This window comes from Protopterus annectens, chromosome 6.part0 (genome assembly GCF_019279795.1).
Source record: "Protopterus annectens isolate FY-2018-M chromosome 6.part0, PAN1.0, whole genome shotgun sequence".
In the NCBI taxonomy this organism is placed as follows: domain Eukaryota; kingdom Metazoa; phylum Chordata; order Ceratodontiformes; family Protopteridae; genus Protopterus; species Protopterus annectens.
In genome coordinates this window covers 264,653,988-264,675,946 of record NC_056737.1, presented here as the reverse complement: position 1 = coordinate 264,675,946, position 21,959 = coordinate 264,653,988, and the positions used below count along the sequence as shown (strand labels likewise).

Sequence of the window (21,959 nt, the reverse complement as noted above, 5' to 3'; positions counted from 1 at the left end):
TTCAAACATTGTTATTGTCTGAGCTGGTTTCTTCTTCATAAAGCCAGACTGAATCCTCAAGATTATGCAGTCAACTGCTAATTAAAAAATGATTAGCTAAGATTACTGCAAGTCATTTATCTAAATTTCTTAAAGCCATGGGGGGGTTATTAGCTTACAAAAAGGTCTTCATGGGTTTAAAAAATAGTAGAGAATTAATTGAAATAGTTATATATGTTTTATTTTTTTCATTTAACCATACTGACAAATCTGTAAAGATTGGGATTAATTTAAACGTATATTTCCTATAAAAGGGCATATCAAGACCATCCATATGTAGAGAGACAAAATGTTCCTTCACTTCCTGGATAGATAATAACTTTTATAAATGCATCACCATTTATGGATGTTCTGGTGTAAGATTAATAACATCTAAGTAGTCATAATTAATATGGGATTTTAGAAACACACATATATATATATATATATATATATATATATATATATATATATATATTGATTTGTAGCTCTCAAAGAAGACACAATATTTCTTTTGGTTTACTATATATGAGATCATTTTCTTTGACACATGTTATATTGTTAGAGCTATAACACAGAATCAGAATATTGGCAAGGAGCTTAGATGATATCTTATCAAATCTTGCAGTATATTTATCTGTCATTTTTGTCTCAGATATTGACCAGCTTGAAACATGAATTTTTTCAGTTCAGGTTGAGCCACCCTCATATCCTCATATTTTACCTATCAAATCTCCTATGTAAATCTTTATCCAAGTTAGATATCAAGTTTTCTACATCTGATATATTTTCTATTTTTTACACACACATACACCAATCCACGCGTGTACACACACCCACACACACACACACACACACACACACACACACACACACACACACACCCCTTGTTTTCTGAGATAGATTCAGATGGCATAATCCTTTCCTTCTGGAAAGAGAGCTTTATGAAAGTGTCTAAGGATCAAAGAAGTCATGCAGTTTCATGAGACCCCTAATAAACTTGGAGAGTTTGCATTTGGTTGATGAATCTGAACCATGTTTACTGAATATAAAGTCTAATCCTAAACAACAAGATTATTTCTTAATTTTTGATCTGGGAGCGTATGTATCATTCTTATTGACTAAGTGGTTGGCAACATTTTAGCACTGATGAAAAACGTGAGAAGTGGAAGCTCAAACATCACCTTCATAAATCAATAACTCTAGGATAACTCTTTTTTTCTAAATGAATTGTCAAACCTATTTTATTATGTGGGAGAGCCAGACTGTCATAAGGAGAGTAGGAGGTGTGTGCAGCAGATAATTTAAAGAGGGCAACATTTTTGCTTTCAAATACTGCTCTTTCCCAACAAAGAAATTAGATGATTATTTCATCTAAAATTGTTTTTTTTTTTCTTCATAGCATTGCATTTTCAGCTTAAATTGACACCTTGGTATTTCAGGCCAAAAGGAACACAACCAGCTCCTAGTTTAGAACTCCCCAGTGTACATAAGCATTTACAAAAGTTATTACAATCTCTAGAGCTAATCCTGCATGGAACATCTAGCTTGTGGTATTTTATCACACCATGCTGTTTTACTTATGTTATTTTCAGTGATATGCAGGCATAGAAAACATGTTGAATTTACAGACATCTTAATTATTTATTTGTTTCACTTAGAACATTTTGGAGCTCTCTGTCTATGATGAAGATAAGTTCAACAATGACTGTGTTGCTAGACTGCTGCTCGATGTGGACAAAATTCCACCAGGAACTACCATCTCTGACAGCATCTCCCTGATACCAGAGGTAAGTACTGCTGAGAGACTAAATTCAGGCTGGAACCACCATGTCTGACACCATCTCCTTGACACCAGAGTGACTAAATTCAGGCAGGTACTACCATGTCTGACACCATCTCCCTGATAACAGAGGTTAGTACTCCTGAGTGACTAAATTCAGACAGGTATTAACATGTCCGACACCGTCTCCCTGATACCAGAGGTAAGTACTCCTGAGTGACTAAATTCAAGCAGGTATTACCATGTCCAACACCGTCTCCCTGAAACCAGAGGTTAGTACTCCTGAGTGACTAAATTCAGACAGGTACTACCATGTCTGACGCCATCTCCCTGATACTAGAGGTTAGTACTCCTGAGTGAATCTGGAATACTGTACCGCTAAAATAACCTGATGATGATGGCTATAGGAAAACTCAGAACAGTACCTGCAGCCGTATATTCCTAACTTAAATCATCTCAATCCCAGTCTGAAAAACTAATACCTACTACCTAGAGGTTTTATACACATGCAAAAAATGGGTCTATATTGCAACATCAAACACTAAAAACAGTGAACGATGTTACATCGACACATTTTCAGCAAAGCTGAAAATGTCAAATCCACAGAACAGCAAATTCTTTCCTAGGGAAAGAAATCGCTGTTCCAACCCCCGCAAAAAAAAAAAAAAAAACATTACACACTTCCAAACACATACACATATACCCAATCCTTATTATACCCCCCAAAAACCAATAAATAACTAAATACACATATGCACATAACCCAACTATACATTTAACGAAAAAAAAACAGTAAACATTTTAAACCATATGCACTTACCTTAACCCACACCCTAACCCTAAGATCAGTAACTCTCGCACATTTACATAAACAGCTCCAAACAGATACACACTTACCTTAACCCTAATTCTATCCCCCCAAAACAAAAGTAACAACTGAAAACACATACACACATAATTCAACCATACATCTAACACAAAATATAAAACAGTAAACACTTTCATATATATGCACTTACCTTAACCCGCACCCTAACCCTAAGGTCAGTAACTGTTGCACAATCATGCTCCGGAGCTATACTGGACAAGGGACCACACTACACTTCAGAACACGGCAAAACAATGAAGCAGTCAAGCGACTTCTTTCCCAGGGAAAGAATTTGCTGAACAGCCACTTCGCTGTTTTGCCTCTTCACTCTACATGTGTCGATGAAAATGCATTCAACATAATGCTTTTTTGTTGTACTCATAGGAACCTGCAAAAACTATATGGAGTACATGGGTCTACTTCAGTAAACTGACAAACCAAAAGACTGAATCCTGAAAGACTGAAAATTCAAAATATGGAGCACATTTTTAATGCAGAGGCTGAGCCCCCTTGCACCCCTCATGTTGGGGGGGGTAACCTCCTGCTAACTATATATGCCAACTCCAAGATCGCACAACAGTGGAGAAGGGGCAAATTTCATCATTTGGTATTTTGAATTTTCAGTCTTTTGGGATTCAGTCTTTTGTTTTTTCAGTCTTCTGAAGTAGACCCAGAGTATACACCTTCTTGGTACCTTTACCTGTAAATTACAAATTTCTCAGTCAGTTATGTGTCATTTGTGGCAGTCCAGACTGCCATCTGAACACAATAATTTGGATTTGAATCTGCCTTCAAGGCTGTCTTGCAGTTGACAGATTTGTATCAAACAGAATTGTATTAGTGGTAACTGATTATCATTATGCATCGCCTTTTCTGTGTGACACATCAAACAGTCCAGGTATGGTGCACCAAAAGTCTTCTTATTCCTTTCTGATTGTGAACCTGTAGAGGGATGCATCACTAATGCAAACCAGTTATCTGTTTTCAGCTCCCATCACTTTATTTTTTATTAACATCAGTTTTACTTCACCTTATTGCTTTTTTGTTTGAAGTACTGTGATATTTCAGTATTATAGGCTCATGTTACTTAAATAATATGCCCTTGATTGAATTTATTCTGTTATTACTGGATTAATGACAGGTTATCTGTGCATTGTGTCTTGACATGGCTATAGAAATGAACTGGAAAAAGACATATTAGCCAGAAGAATCATCACACATCTGCACTCAGAAAATACTTCTGCTACTTTTTTCCTCCTTAACCATCCTTCACTGAATCCTTCAGTCATTTTATTTATCTGTTTGTTTATGTGTTTCACAGGGTAGGTGGACTGTCCAGAGACCCTTTTTAGCTGTGTCTTGGGTCTGAAGGTTCAACAACAACAACAGATCCATACAAACAAAATTGAATCTAGATAGCACAGTAACACATTCTAACTCACAATGTCAGTACCCTAATAGAAATTATAGTACAGTACTTTATATCACACAGGATATGAATGTTTACATGCTGTCATTTTATTGATTGGTTTGTTTGTTTCACAAGTAGGTGGACTGTCCAGAGACCCTTTAAGCCATGTCCTGGACCTAAAGGTTCAACAACAACAACAGTTTCATACAAGTAAAACTGAATCCAGATATCACATTTACACATTCTAATTTACAACATCAGTTACCATCTGAGTTATGCATTAAACAAGCAATAGAAGAGCATGAATTGTTGTACACTACCTTATATCACATGGGATTTAAATATTTATATGGAATAGTATAAATGGTTGTAAATTATTTTAATGTACTTGAAAGCCAAAATCTGCCCATTGTCTGCATAGCAAAAACATGAGAAAAGAAAAAAATGTAGTCTATCAGCTTAGCCTTAAATGCCCCTTAATTCAATTATTTTCAAATAAATTAATGCTGTCCCTTCAGACAAGGCATTCCACATAGACTAACTTCTATACTGCTTGTGTATAAGATATTGTCCCCTCCTTTGACTTCAATTTTCTTTCCTTGAGCATTCATGAGTCTTTCTCCTCACCCTTGTAAAGTTCCACGTCACCCACATTATCACTTAAAATCTGGTGGGTCTAGTTTGCATTGTTTTTTTCCATCCATTCCATCCTATTATCTATACACCTGACAGTTTGATCTGTTTTCACATTCCAATCTTCTCTTTCTTTCATTATTTAAGTTACTCCTCTTTGGAACAACCCAATTACCTCTATGTGCTTTTTTGACTTATATCCTCCAAAATTATGTATATTACTCCAAGTAAAGTTTCACCAATACACTATAAGGAAGACAGCCCCCTCTACATCTTTGGGATATATATCTTTGGCCAGACCTTCCAACTGTGCTTATTTTGAAGGTATGTACTTTTTTCAGCATTAATCTACCCCTTTCCCATGATGCACTTTTTTGGAGGCATATTTCCATTTCAGGCGTCATTTACTGATTCATATAATTTTCTGAACCATCCCCTTCCAATCATCCAGCTGGTCAGTACAAAGGAAACCAGACTACATGAACACAATTCTTGTGACACCACTAATTAATAGAAAGAAGACCCATATTTTGTATTGTCCTTTTCCCAGCAATAAATAGATGACTTCATGAAGTAGATTTTTGCAACTTTGCTCATTAAAGTCTACTGAAATGATACTGTGGTTTTGATAATATGCTTATATTTTGCATACTTTTTGCATTGTCAGTTTTTAAACTTGTGTCTGGGTAATATCCCACAGTTCTACTGCAAATTGAATAAGTTATGTGCTACTTGTTATTCAAATTATATGCTAAGCTGAGCTGCCTAGGTTTATGACTGACTGTACTAATTTTTCATGAGCCTTTGTACCTATTTTCATTGTCTACTGGTTGAGAGCTATACCCTTGGCTATGTACTCATACATAAAGTTTTCCCTGACCACAGTCCTGTGGTACAAAGTGAAGTGGTTTGCCTTTTGTGCTTCGGTACATTCAAGCCTTTTAGCTCCTTCAGATGAACTATATGATCTTTCAACCATCTCTTTATCCATGCCATTCTTCCTAGTGGACTACCACTATAATGGAGTTACCCTCAAATAAATTAGCTCTGCGTTTATTGGTTCTGTAATGCTATACAATGCAGACTCCAGAATGTGCCCTTAAAAGTCTGAGTGACACAACAGCATGTTATAACCCTTAATTTTTCAGCCAGAATCTTAATGTAAGCCAGAGTTTATGATCTTGCTAAAATCCAGGAAAGCCACATCCATTGGCATCCTTCTTGCACCTTACCCCTGACCTAATCATGCTATTACTATAGTAAGTGCTTTAGATGAAGGTTTGCATCTGTCACACTTCACTAGCATACTATGTGATTAAACAAGCCATCTAACCAAATCATAACTTCTAAATCAGCTTGAAAAGTGAAAGTTGCATCAATTATAATGATGTCATCTGGTGATCTGTTCTCACCTCTCTCTTCTTACCCTGCTCCCCTTATGTTTGTAAGTTTACTATATTGCATTAACCAGCCCCCGTGTATAAACTAAAAGGAATGGCTGACATGGTGGTTTTATATTGACTGCACAGACACACGTTCCTCTGATTTGTTGCCATATATAAACTCAAAATCAAGTGTCATGGTGTACTTCCTCACCACTAGGCCAGTCAGCATCCCAGATATCAACCTGTACCATTGTACCACCCTCAGAATCTTTTCCACCCAGTCCTCTTTTTCCAGGTTATTTAACCCATCCAGTCTGTCTTTTATTTTATCTTCATTTTCTAAACTTCCTCTTTTCCTTGATTAATTGTGGTGAAGTTTAACACATTATACAAGTTGGGCACATCCTTCCTCTCCACAGCTTCCTTATATCTTCCTGCCTACCTACTTTAGGGCAGCATAATAGCTCACTGGTAAAATCCTTGCCTTATACCTCCATGGTCTGGGATTCAGCTCTGATTGCTGGTCAGTGTCGGAGTGGAGTATACATGTTCTTCCTGTGTCTGTGTACGTTTTCTGTGGGTACTCCCTTTTTTTCTGCTCACCTCCCTAAAGGCATACTACTCTGTGGCCACACAAAATTCTCCCTTTCTCTATGTCTCTTTCTGTATGTATAGAATTTATTCTTGCCTATTATTGCCTGTAGTCATAGTGGAAAGGATTCCCTGGGATCAGTCTAATTAACATTTTAGGATAACAATTTCAGCCTTTAATTTTCACCTTTTTCCTGATATACGTAGATAATCCATATACTTCTGACTCTTTTACTCTGTTTTCCATGCCATTACCACATCTGCCTCATTACCCGTCTTACTCAATGCCTTCTTAATAATATCATATTATTCTTTCTCTTTATCCATCCTAACTGTACATGTGATACCATCTCAGTCATTCTTGCCTGCGTTATATCTCCTGTGAACCAAGCATTACTTTTTTTAATACCAGTTACATTTTAATTTTTATTTTATATATTTATATACTATTCTAATCATATTCCTGACAAAGATTTTCTATCTTGTTTTCTCTCTCCTACTTCTGCTTCTAAGGTATAACTCTTCTAATGTGTCTTCCTTTTCCTTTAATGTTTCTGTTTCTAAAATAAGTATGATCCTTATATTACCATAAATACTACTAAAGACCTCTTTATACTTTTGCTGTTTGAATGTCTGAGCAATGAAATGTGAAAAAGGGAGAAAAAAGTCACTTCTGAAATGTAAGACATTAAAGACTGAATACTGGAAGGCCATCATACTGGGAAACAGTATGTGGATGAATAGTTACTTTTCAAAGTAAACGAGGTGTAGACTATATAACAATTTTATCTGATAAAAGCCCATCTTACATACTCTGATGTAATCCCTACAGTTTAGTCACTTGCTCTTGGTGAGCTGATAGGTCTGAAGTCAGTTACAGTAGTGTTGATAATTTGCTGAATGGGGAAATTGTAGTCTCCCACAGGCTTCTGATCTTTTAATACTTTGGTTATGCAGTGGTGATATCTTGACAAGCAAGACCAATCCTACACCTGTATCATTCTGTAAAGAATAGGACAGGTTGCTTCCTGCATAGTCCTACTGAGATCTTCAGTAACTGCATTTATACTGAAATTATTGATGTGAAAGACATAAGGCATGACCCACTACATTACTGCTACACATTAGCAAGATACATGTCATTCTGTGTATCCAGACATACTGAAATTGAAAGAAATTATTGGCTTTTGCTATCAGGTTTGCCCTTTCTTCTTCCTTCCCACTGTTTGACAACTGTCATATGGCACTGAAACTGATGATAAAGGAGTACATCCACCTTGCATTTTTTTGTATCTTCAAACATAACTCACCTCCTCTACCTCCAGGTTTTTTAGAATGGAATTACATTCTTTGCTGTTAGTAGCAGGTTTGCACTTCTTATTTCCCATTATCTATTAGCGTACTGTCATATGGTGCTGAAGTCATTGACTAATGACTATTCCTAGCTTGCAATTCTTGCTTCTTCAAGAAAATTTTCATTTGTTATAAATGGCTGGCATTGTCAAATGCTTATAATCTTATGTAATGTTGAAAATATCAGGTTGCAGCAAGCTTTTAATTAAAAAGTTAAAAATTGTTTAACAATTTTTGTTTGCTTTTCATTAAATCTGACACTTAGAATGGAAGTATGTATTAAAGCTATGTTATACAGAATGACAGTGCATATTAGAGCTATGTTATACTTATATTACCTCATGGGTGAGGACTCTTAATGTGTGTGCTAATCTCTTTCCATGCATCTTCTAATACCAGAGTTTATCTTGACATGGCACACTATATCATCTAATAATACTAAATCTAAATCAGCATCTGTGAAGATACAGTGGTTCTTTTTTGGATAAAACTTTAGACTCTAAGTGATCTTTCAGCTCAGTAAGTATGAAATACTGAAAATGAATTGCAGTGGGCAATGTTTTACACTGGCTATTCTGAGAATTTTTGGGCTGTGTGTTGCCCCTGCACTGGCCCAGTAATCAAGGAGCCTCAATCCTCACCAATGGCAACAGTGAGGGGCATACACAATGGGAGGATGACAAGTACACACACAGTAAAGTACAATTTCCCTTAAGAGCACACAGAGATCACAATCAGTCTGAGGCTGGTTTCTCCCTCTTTCTTGAGATCCCCAATATGATTCCTCACTGGTAGAGCTATAGCCGAGTGGCCAAGCTAAGAGCTCCAGCACCCTGTCTGTCCAACCAGTGCTTCGTGTGCCTGCCCAAGTAGCTGACACACACACACTTTGAGATTTGATTGATACACACACACACACACACACACACACACACACACACACACACACACCTGAGAAAGGCTGGCACAGGTTTACTAGCTATGACCCCTTCTGTCCAGACTGTAAGGTAGTAGCAGCTGCCACAAGCCACCCTTACTTATCAGCTACTATAAGGCCCTTACAAAGGGTGTCCAATCCTACTGAGTAATGCTACTATTAATCCAAATGGTAGTTTTTGACCAAGCAAGGCTATTGGAGTGGCCTGTACAGTGTCATCAAATACATATGCAAGTACTCTAATTGCTTAAATATGTCTCACAAATACCATCTGCAAAGATAGGTATATTCAATAATAAATAATAAAAGAGCAAAATAATACTCAGTAAACAAACACAGTTACTTCAGAGTTCGAAATCACAGGAAATATTTTAAAACAACATTGCAGGACAGTCCCAAATAAATACAGAAAACATCTAAACTAATATTTACTACATTCCTATCTATCTCTAAGAGATACTATGTCCTAAGTCTTACTTACAGACAACATGCAGGCAGAAGTGCTGAGTGGATGTTTCTAGGTAAAAGACAAGATAAAAAATGCCCAGTCTCTCTGAGAGAGTTCTCAAATTAATAATAAATATTACTGCTGGATTAGCTTTGATGACATCACTCTTTGTCACCTGACTTCATTTCCCAGGCTAAACAGATACTAACAGAATTTCAACATCTCTGTGTGAGAAGTACATATCTCTCAGACATTTGCAGAACATGGAAGTCATAAAACAATAAAATGCTTTTACATTTGAAACCTAGTAATTATTTCTTTCAAGACAATACAAAAACTCCTAGCTCTAGACATTATGTCTGCTGCTGAACTGAACTGAGAGATAAACCAATTATAAAACACTTTAATTTCAACTTATTTTCTTGAAGTTTTGCAAGTTAACTCTGTATATTCTAGCTTCTACTAGTAAAACATACATTTGCACATGTTTATAGTTTATATACATTTCTGTTCTTTTCCACAGGGTACACTGTGGACACATCCTTGAAGCTCAGTACTAGACAAACCCTGTTGAACACATACTTCTGCACCAGAAGTTTAATATACACATAACATATAGTTCATTACATTTGTAAGACAAGCATATGAATCATATTAATATTCACAAATGACATATGATTATTTAGAAAATTCCAGATAGCTGGGCTGGCAGTGTCACAGGCTGTATGCAAAAACTTTATCTTAAGTTAGATTCCTGAGTTTTACTATTTGTATTGCAACCAAGCAGTTAACATTTCATACAGACTTTTAGAGATAATGAGTTATGTGAATAACCCATCATTTACAGCATGGCATATAACTGCATTCATGGATACTAGTATTAATAATGCTCTCTTCTTCTCACATAGAAATGTAATTGACAGATATGGCATGGCACTTAATATTACATTTGCACTGTCTGCAGCCCTCTCTTTTATTTTTTATCAATGTATTTTTTTATTTTTATTTTTAGGGATCTGAGGTACTGCTGTTTGAGCTGAGAGCCGAGGAAAGGTGGGTAGTCATCTGTCTGCTTGTAAGAATATGGGTGGAAAGTGAAGCATGTGATTTCTTTTGTTGTGTGTATTCAGAAGTATGCAATATGATTTCAATGGATTGTTAGTTAGGCTAGAGCAATAGATTGGGCTGAAGAGAGCAGCTTAATATTTAAATTCCTGAGGGAATGGTGTCTGGTCTTGTTACCTCCTCAAGCACAGCCTGAGGGGTCTGCACATGTGGTGTAACTGTGCCATAATTTCTTGTTTTATATTTCGGACATGACTGGTCTGAGTCTTTTAAATTTAAAGTTATTTTTTTCAATGAATAGCAGTGGGCAAATTGCTGCAAATATGAAGCATCATTGCAAGTAGTGAGGGTTAGGTGTGGGGAGCGAGAAGGGTAGGCTATAAACAGATTATCAGCAGACATTTCTTATCTCTTTCTCCCTACACCTTTTGGCCCTACTGCAAATATCTGGACCCATCTTTTTCTGGTGGTGTGATCATTGGTCATGGTAGCCCATCCTCTGGGGAGCCATCACCATTTTTATGTTATAACATCCAAAGCCCTACCCTTGGAAGCACTCTGTACACTGACAGATGCGAGGGTGTGTAGCAAAACCACTGAGGGGGGTGCACATTTTCATATACGGCCTGCCATGAAGGTTACCAAACAATGGCTATTATGAACCAAATGCACCTTTATACTATTGCTGCCTATGGTACACCTTTTCTCCAAAAGATGCCATAGTGAAGTACGTCAGATTGCCACCCTCCCCTGAGAATGGATAAGATGGCATCATCTGCTGAGTCACATCACTCCTACTGGAGGTTCCCACAGCTCCTACGCTGCAAATCAAACTTGGGTCATCTTTCTCATGGTCAGGGATTCATAATGATATGCTAAGGGGGCCACTTATTCACAGACTTTAATTTATTCCATATTTAAAAATGTTAGGTTGATCTTTCATATAATGGCAAGAGAGCAAATTAATGTCCATCCTTAGAACTGAGATTTCTATTTAGAGTGATAAACAAGTTAACCTGACACAGAAAGTGTTGGTCTTTTAGAGTAAAGCCAACACATTCACATAATGTACAATGCATCATATGTACAAACAATTACTGTATGCCTATCCAAAAAGCCAGTCTAGCAGATATGCACAGTGTACAGTGTGACATAGATGCAAACCATCTAATTACTTTCTGGTTATCAGAAAGTGTATGTGTCACTTATGCATATATTGCATCATTAGAGGAAATGTACATACATTTCCATAATTCACTAAAGAAAGATGGGAAATACTGCCAGTGGCCCACGATAATTTTAATAAAACCAGTCTCCATGGCATACAGGGAGAAATCCCTGACTATATTACACGTGCCCTGTGTATGATTAGTGGCATGGGGACTTGAAGGGCTGTGTGTGAAAGGATGAACTTGAGTGACCAAGATTAGATCTGTCATTCTCAAAGGAAGGAGAAGGAGAAGGTCTGGCAGTTGATCACCCAAGGAAGAGGCCATGCTTGCTTGTGCTGTGCAAGTTAGGGGAAGGGCAAGTGGAGACACACATGTCTTCCCTTTCTACTATGAGTCAAGTAAGCAGCCCGAGAGGAAGAGTTAAGTAGAAAAGGGAATTCCCCCAATTCCTAGCTCTCAGCTCTAACCTTCTGCTGGAATGAATGGGTTGATAAGCTTCCTAGTCTAGGACTGAATTAGCCAGAGGTCTCTCAGCCAAGCCTGAGGAATCCTTGCTCTTACCATGATTTGAAAAAATGGACAGGAGGCTACAACTAGGGGAGACACTGAGCCATTTCCAGTAGACAACACGCACACACACACACACACACACACACACACACATATATATATATATATATATATATATATATATATATAAACAATTGTATGGATACTCAGAGAGGGAAAAGGATGGAGGTTACAGGATAAAGAAACTGATTTAAGAAAATGACACAGATTTTAAAGAATCATTTACAATGAAAATGTAACAAAAAACAAAAGGACTAAACAAGAACAGGAAGCATGATGAAAAAAAAAGAAAAAAAAAACAATGATGAGACAAGATACAACTGACAGGGCATGTTTTATGGAGAAACAGAGGAAATCCTGTAAGTTATGAATAATGTAGTAGATTAGGATAGCAGGATGCCAAGAGATAAATCACTGCATAGGGAAATAGAGGAATTACCACACATTATGGCAGAAGGAATTGCTAAACATATATCTTGTTTGCGACAGAAGACTTGATGTGTAATAGGCTGGATAAATTTGGGTCTGTTACAAGTGCTTGCATGTTATCTGCTTGCAATACACTTGCTCAATGCCACTTGCTCGAAAACGCAACTGCTCTAACTCTCACATACTCAGTTTCCTGTAACTACTTAGGCTTCCCAACATCCTGTCCCACAAAACTGGATAGCCCTACCAGAGCCCATGTCTAATTCTAAAACACCGTTTTTACTCCATAATCCTAAAACTCATTTCCCTCTACTTAAACATATAATCCCTTCTCACTCCCTAACCAAAAATTGAAGACTCCATTTTCACTCTTATGACTCCCTTCTTACTTCCTAAACCTAAAATTCCATTTCTGTTCCCTAAAACTAAAACTTCATTCCCACTCCCTAAATCTAAACCTGCCCCTTCCTGACTGTTGCCCTAATCTACACTCTCACTCTCTTCCAGTTCCTCACCCTGACTGCTACACTTATGTCACTAATGTGTTTCAGTCAGCTGTATCAGCTGCCTGCCTGAACTCATATTCAAGTTTGAGTATGAGTTTGGCATTGGCCTACCCAAGCTACGGGATGCTTGAGTCCCTGGCTTTGACACAGTAGTCTTTAAGTACTTAGGATTCAAACACTTGTAGAACAGCAGATAAATGGATATACTGGCATAATAACTTGAAAGGAACAACGTCAGCAAGCATTTTAATGGCTAAAGTATTAAATGTATGGACATATCTGGAGAACATCTTGTAGCGTAATAGCAGAAAAGGTTGGGTAGTAATATCTGTTAGGAAGAAATTATATTAACATACAATCAGATCATTATTAAATTACTGACACATTCAGTTTTGATGAAATAGATGGACAATGTGCATGTGAACTTACAAAATGTTTTCCCTAAGTTTACAGTCAATAATAGACTTTAACAAAGTGGCCAATAGAGATAATTCAAATTTAGAAAACAAAGTAAGAGAGATTAATATTGTCCTACTGTTGAATCAATGCTTCTATATGAAAAACATGACAGGACTAAATATGATCAGAAAAGAATTTATTACTAAAGTAAGGGGATGAGAAATACAAACTGTTTTTTTATGTTTGTGGAACATATGTCAGGCTTTATGGAAGCAATCGTAATATTACTATGGAATGCCCATAATTTAAGAAGTAAATTGGACAAACTGACATATTGTTTGAAAAATGAAAGGTTTAACATTGGAATAATGTGTGGATCTGGTAAATGAACATTGATTAAGACTGAGATATATGTATGTGTATTTTGCTTTCCAGTATTCAAAGAAGAGAGGTGATACAGTGGCCTATGTTAAGAATAACATCATAGTTCAAAACATTTCTCTGGATTGTAATGACATTTTTAATCCAGAGGTGTTACTGAGGTTTGTACTGAATGATAATGTGGTATTTCTGTAGGGTATATACTAAACACAGTAGGACAGTAAAATAAAATTGTGTAAATTATTAGATGAAAAATGGACTATTATTAATTCTGGGACAGTCCTTAAGTGTGAGGATTTGAACATGCCAAATAGAGCGCTAGGTTGATATACATTTCCTCCATTACTTTATTAACAGTTTATAGGTATATCAAAAAGTAGACCCACCAGACTGAATATTGTGTTGGATGTGCTTTTTTAGTGGGTAAAACCAAAATGGTTATTATTTTATAATAATCTAATGCCTTTCTTAGTTAAGTTTGATGCTGCACTTAAGTTAAACAGCCTCTGTACAACTGTGACCCAAGGACTCTTTAGAGAAAATAAGCCAAGGTAAGAAAACATATTTCTTATAACAGAAATTATGACAAAAAATAATTGACAGTTAAACAAAATTTGATCAGTTTAGCAGTATAGCTCTGGATGGTGCTTGAGAAGAAAAAGTGTAATTTGAGAGAAAAGTATTTGAGTTTTATGGAAAGTTATAACTTTTAACAAACAGCGTGACCTCATGACACAGAAGGATAATGCCCTTACTTCACCACAGATGACCCAAGATTGATTGGTAGCGTGGAAGCTGGAGAGTCCACAAAGGAAGGATAGGAATGAGTGGCTGACATCAGCTCACTCATTTTGGAGGAGAAAGGCAGCCTTGGCTCACTGTAGTAGGCAGTGTTGCCCATCTGATGAGCTCTGTGCTACATTAGCGGTGAGGTGCTTAGTTGGGTGGTGACATATGCATGGAGGCAGGAATGAACTTCCCAAAGTTAGTGATTTCTGAACTTACAAAGCTGCTGTGGGGTGGCAGGAATTAGGACAGATTCCCCAACAGCACTATGAGGCTGTACCAGTGTCCTAAACCTCCTCACTAGTCCTGGATGTGGGTCAGGTTGAGCTGGGGGGGAGGCTAAGGCATGACTACTAGATCCAATGAAAGAGGAACTGGTGGTAGCTGGTATTCAGCTGTGGGGGGGATTGTAATAAACTTTTACATCTTAATAAACTTTTCATAAATGTTCAAAGCCAGTAAAATAGTTTAGCGTTGTTAAACAAGCAGTAGGCAGAAACAAAGTACCCCACTGTGGAACTAATGACTTTAAAAGCTAGAAGATACTTCATTCTGCAACACTTTCGTTTTATAAGTGCAACAGAGTGATATTCTAACAGCTTTTAAAAGCTGCCTTACCTTCTGCCACTGTTGTTTGCCATCTGTCAGACTGAATCAGTCCCTAGCGCAATATCCAGTCTTAAGGGTCCTTAGGTGTCCTTAACAAATGTTTGTTAAACACCCCTAAACACTGTTCAAATTGCAACTTACACTAAGGAAGAGCGTATTAAGTTTATCTTTTTCTAGATTTTGTAACATATTCATGGCACTCCATGCAGGACATAGGTGAGAAACTGTTGGCGTGGGTTAATGACTATTTTAAGTAGAAAATGGAGTGTTCATATTGGCAGTTACTTAAGTAGAAAGATAGATGTTGTAATATGTGTACTACAGAGACTGAGCCTTTGCATATTAGTGCTTAATTTATACTTGACAGATTTAACTGTTGGTGAGGATGGACTGTAAGTAGACAGCAGACCTAAAATTTGCCTAAGGAGTATTCTAGAATCATAATGGTGATGGATTCCTCCAATAGTTTACTTAATTTTATTTTACTATGCTAGGGTATTTTGTACATGCCTAATAGAAATACCCTGCCGTCATTCAGTATAAAGGCTTTATGAAGTCTTTTTATGATTTTGCATCAGTGGCTTGATCAACATAGTTTAACCCCTAATGTCAACAGGTTAAAGTATATGAATACAGGGAACTTAAGGACCAAAGGTAGTTATAAAATCAAAGGGGCTCAGCTTAGGGAAGTTATTACTTAAGCAATAACTGGCAAGTGGGTGTGGTATATTGAAGATTTACCCATGGTTGGAGGGGTTTGATCATGAGTGCGAAGTCCAAATGATTAAACAAAGCCAACCACAGGTAAATCTTCAATATACCCACACTCATGTGTCAGCTATTGCTATTATGCAATGACACTATTTAAGAAAGAAGTCACTTTTCTTAAATAATGTCTTTGTATAAAGGGGCCATGGTGTTCCTCCACATTGTTTCCACATTCTTTTTCTTTGTTGATGCACTGCACATGCATATAGGACTTACATTCCCACACTTACACAACACATCAGTGCTATGGAAAAAAAGCAATGGAGAAAGGAAGATCTCTGTTGCTTTTCTGAATTTTTAAAAAAAAAATGTAAAATCAGACAGTTTAGAGGTATGAGACAGGCGGGGTAAAAATACAATGAAAATCAGGTATGTTTCCTTAGTTTTGTAGAATATACCTGTTTTTCTGTGGATTTTCTCTGCCCCTCCATGACCTTGACCTCTTAGCTGAAGAAATGTGCAAAGTTTTAAATAAGGGGGGCAGAGGTCCCTGTTGTAAATGTTGCTCATGGATTGACTTCCATAACATGTTCTAATAGAATAAAGTCTGGTGGCCAGACTTTTTTCCGTTGGTAGATGCTGAATTTTACAACAGACATGCTGGGTGGGCTGATCAATCAGTGTGCATGTTTTTGAATAAACAAGCTACCATTGTATAATTACTTACATCTGGATGGTGGACAATAAAATCACATTTGACAAGCCCATAGAAAAACTGCAAACTGTAAATAGCTGCAACGGTACTGAAATAATTTAAGGGATGTACTCCATAATTGTTAGTTTCACTTTTTGGCCTGATTATTCTACATATTTTGGATTCCTTTTAAAGTTAAGCAAAATATATTTGCTTAACTAAGTAGAAAGAATGCAGAAATAGTAAACAGAGAAAATACTTACATTCAGTACCGGGGCCATTACTTGAGGCTGGTTCACTTAGACTTTTACTTCTGTTCCTATAGAAATGTAAAGTCAGACATTTTACTGATCTGATCTGATCCGTAATGCTCTTAGGGGTCAGTATTTACTGGAGTTTCATGACTAACTAAAGGGAACTCCCTGTTTAATAAAAGAGGTTATAACCTAGCTGGAGAATGAAGTAAGACAGTTACAAGATGACTTGATTCCCAGAGCCTGTCATTCTTTTATGAAATGGTCTGCATGACGGATTTAAAAGTCTTGATAAGAGATATTTGAAACCTGTATAGATTACTGGAATATAATGTACTATACTTGCTGAGGATAAGACCTTTGCAGCATTTATCTTTCCATCTGAAAATTGTGCAAACATACATACATACATATACATATGTATTTGCATTATTTGTATTTTTATAGCTGGTAATGATTTATTAAGATTCAATATTCACTTTCTAGAATTTCATGGAGAAAAAAACTAAATTACAAAGATTAGTCAGCAACAAAATGAATCCTATCAAATAAAGCAAACAGTATGCTGCTTTATTTAGCTACGGTGTGAATATTTACAGACCACCAGGACAGTACAGTAATATGTGCACAATCAGCTTCTTCAGCTCAGACTTGTTTTCTCATTTATTATTCATTTAAACCTGCCTATTTTTAGCCTTCCTGTTTATCTTCCAAACTCTCTAAGTGACCTCTTACCACTGTAATGTAGGAACATAGGAGAGGTGCAAGCCAAAATTCTCAAAGCAGGCTTTTAGAATTTCAAATAAACATAATCTTCGATATGTGTGTGAGTGTGTGTGTTTGTGTCTTTTTTTGGGGGGATCCGTTTTATTTCTGCCACTTCACTTCAGCTTGTGGCTAACTCCAAGTCATAAAAATTGGGCTACAACAAAGGTTTTGGGCTTAGTAGGAATAAACAGCCATATATAATGGGGGGACAAAGGCCCAAAAATAGGGAATATTTTTAAATATTGCTCTTACAAACATAGAAAGTTGATAAAATAACAGATTTTGCATTAGCATAAAGTTTCTGAAGAGTATGATGTCTGTAAGTCAAACGTCTGTTATTATTTTCTGACTTCAGTCCTCAATGATTTGTCAGTGATTTGCCAGAAAACTAAAATTTTATGAGGAGCAGACCAAAAGGCAAAAATCTGGAAATTCTGTGAAAATCTATACAGTTGAGAGGTATGACTGACATGATAATCTGAAAAGTAAGAAATCATTCTTTATGGTTTCTCTTTTCTTTATGATCTGTAAACTTATGTGGATACAAAATTAGAAAAAAAACGTGAGGGTTACAGTAAAGGTAAGAAGTGTTAAGAGTCACTTAAGAACAGATTCTGCTTAAATCCACAAGTCTAACCTCTAATGCAATTGGGCATGAAATAAACTGTGTGTGTGTGTGTGTGTGTGTGTGTGTGTGTGTGTGTGTGTGTGTGTGTGTGTGTATATATATATATATATATATCAGCAAAGTCAAGGGGAAACAAGCAACAGAGTTCTGACCTATGAAAAATAATTAATTTTGGTATTAAACTGTGGGGTAACATATATGATATGGACAGTGGGGGCAGGACTGCATTCCACAGTATGCGGAATAAATATAAGGTAGCTCACCTCCCAAAAAATGGAGTATAGGACTAGAGAATGGTGATGACAAGATGATAAAAAGCAGTGCAGAACTGAATAAGAACAATAAGACCAAGCAGAAATAAAAGTAATTATTATTATCCTTAAGCAAATGCCAGTCAAAAATGGAAAATACCTTTCTCCAAGACATATTTTTGGTAGTTTATAAACCTTTTTACCATATAAATAAGAAGTAACACTTGGACATATGCAGAATATTTTTTCATAAGGTATGGAAACATATTTAATAGGGAGAATGACCTAGCTTAATAAATACATTTAAGAAGAGCTGATTGCCATGCTACACTCATCTCCGTATTGGGAACTTGTTTTGCACTGAGCAAGCCTGCCTGAAACAGGTTGGCATATTGTGATGCAAGTTTCTGAATCTTGGACAATACTTTTTGTTTGACAACTAACATAAAAATCTGGATTTACAAGTATACTATCATTAGGGCTTCTGATTTATTTGTATGCAACATTAAATTGCATACTGCAATGATGGCATAAAAAGCATACTTGAAGCCGAAAAGTATTATAAAACTAAGTGAAAGTGATACACTCCTAAAACAAATGCCCCTCAGCATCACAAAGTAGTACTGAGTACTGGAAAACTCCAAATATTTAACCATCAATATTCACTTTCTCCACAAGGTTTGATTTTTTGAAAGTCTTATAAATGTTAATATTATAAAAGCTGAAGTGCCTACAAGCGAACAGATATTACCATCTTATGAGCAACATTAAGACACACAGTTTTACCACCAGTACGTGCTTTCTAAAATCCACAGTTTTGTAGAAATGCAATGTTTTGAACTGCTAAAAAATATGTGCACAATTACATTAGATTTTGCTACAAGACAGCTCATCAGTGTACGACCTTCTGTTACTGATACATTTGCTCAGCTTTGCAGGCTTACAAGGACATAACCCTTTTACCATGGCACCAATATTTTTTGGTAAATAAAATAAAATTTTCTTTCATAAGTATGCAATATAAAATCTGCTTCACAGGCGAGACCTTTGATGTCAATGCTGGTACATAGCCCAATGTCTAAGAAAAACATTTTGTATTCTTCATTTTTTGCAACACACATATTGTTTATGAGATATCGCTAATCATATATCATGTGTTTTCAATACAAGATTTTAAAGCAATCTCAGAAAGCGCGTGGTTTCCTAGGTTAGAAGACTTCAGAAAGCAAGAGGATTAATTAGCATTGTGTTGCTCAAGACTTGATGAGTTAAGGAAAATGTCCTTTGCATTTAAAATTCCATAAGTAGTATGTCATTACTCAGAAGATGACAATAATTTATGCTGGAAAATGGAAGTAATAGAGGTGCATTCATATATATATTTTGTAGTTATGCAAAGTGTCAGAATATTGGCTAGAATCATAAAATATGCAGAGCAAATTATTTAGGACATAGCTAGTGTTGATATCCATTTTTAGTTCTAAGATTCTGTGATAAACAAAATCTAAAAAAACAGGATAAATATCTCTAGGGTATAATAGAAACCAATGAAAAATAAAAAGACTTATAATGTAAAACAAAAAATGAATGGACCACACTGCCAGTAGCCTCATTATTTGTTAAGCGCTTTCGTCAGTGCTGTACTGACTTCTTCAGAACAACAAATAACAACATTCATCACCTTAAATAGCACCTATAGAGTCACATGGTTTTTCCAATTAATCACAGTTACTTTTTAAAAACCTATGATGACAAAAATAATAATAAAAATACACACACACACACACACACACACATATATATATATATATATATATATATACATACACATATACGAATAGCAATACTGACTGACTGACTGCAATAAATTATATGTATATAAACAAAACACCATGCCCTAACCAATTGAATATGAATAGTAAATACTTAGAAATAAACATGTAAACAACCTTTTGACCCAGTTATTGGGTATAATAGCAGTAACCAGAATTAAAACAGCATTGGGTAAGGTTTAAACATCATTTTTATCTGTTGCAAACTGTTTCATCAATCTGCATATATGGAGAGTACAGAAAAATACAACTTATACTAACTAAACAGTACTGCAGTCGTGGTGCTGCAGTAGCGTTGTCACCTCACAGTTAGACGTTGCCCATTCGATTCTCATTTAGAGCGTCTTCTGTGTGGCGACATGCGTAAATGGGTGTTCCTTCATTGAAGGTTGTGCGTTAGGCCCGGCAAGCCAGCACGTAAATATCTACTGCCAATCATTAGCAGACCGGAGTTCCACTGTGGTGACCCCTAACCAGGAAAAGCCGAAAGAAAGAAACAAACTAACTAAACTATTGGAAATTGGTATAATAAAGAGAAGGATTATGTCTGAAACCAATAATGGAAAAATGACAATTTTTCCCTGAAATGAGGTGGGGATGGATGGTGATATACTTTCCTCCACCTTTTCTTTTCTTTTCTTTTCTTTATTGGTCATTTACTTATTTAATGGAAAGCAGGAGAAGTAGTGTTGTTGCTATTATTATTACTTTGTAGAAGAGATGGTTGTGTCACTGGTAAATATATGGATCCTGGTGTTCAGTCCTATTTTCTTTTCACTATTTCTGAGAATTCATAGATTCATTAACAAGCTTGCAGCCTGTTGGCCTTTTGGAAACTTGGCTCTTGTCTCATGTTAAAAATTACATGAAGCCATTCATTCATATAGGTTACTTTTTAAAGTGTGAAGGGACTGGCATTGCTTTAAGGGCAGGACAAATTAATTTGAAAGGTAAGGGAGCTGCTAAGTGATGATTTGTTAATATCTGCTACTATTTTAATGAATATTTTTAAGGTGATCACCTGTGGGATGTGTACTGAGCCTTCCACTGGTACACTCTGGAGAGAACTTATCAAATAACAGGCACATAGTTCTCAACTTCTTTGATCAATAATTCTGTACGAAGCCAAAATAATAGGGGAAAGGGTGCCCCAGATCTTGGACAATTCATAAATATTTAACGTAGAAAGTTAACAGAAAAACAAGTTTCGCATCATCATGCATTTTCTGAAGAATAAGAACTCTGAAACTGGAATTTTTAGCAATACTGACTGACTGACTGCAATCTTTAGTGATTTACTAGAAAATCAAGACATTTTTGGGACAGAGGAAAAAATATGAGGCAAAATCAGGGAAATTCTGCAAAATCAGAGACAGTTGAGAGGTATGAGAAGAAGGCCTGTCATGGCAGATCCTTCTTCATCTACGTCTCTTAAGACTCTTAAGATGAGGGTGGCTTTTAAGTCTGAGCAACCCAGATA

General features: G+C 36.3%; 1 protein-coding gene across 1 annotated transcript in view; it reads left to right on the top strand.

The window, feature by feature from the left end:
- The window catches only part of LOC122803821 (cytosolic phospholipase A2 zeta-like), a 620,934-nt gene that overhangs the window by 29,861 nt on the left and 569,114 nt on the right, over window positions 1-21,959 (top strand). Inside the window, exons 4-5 of the mRNA XM_044073506.1 lie at window positions 1,680-1,808; window positions 10,440-10,480. Of these exons, the coding sequence (XP_043929441.1) occupies window positions 1,680-1,808; window positions 10,440-10,480 (170 nt within the window). The remainder of the gene's footprint in view (window positions 1-1,679; window positions 1,809-10,439; window positions 10,481-21,959) is intronic.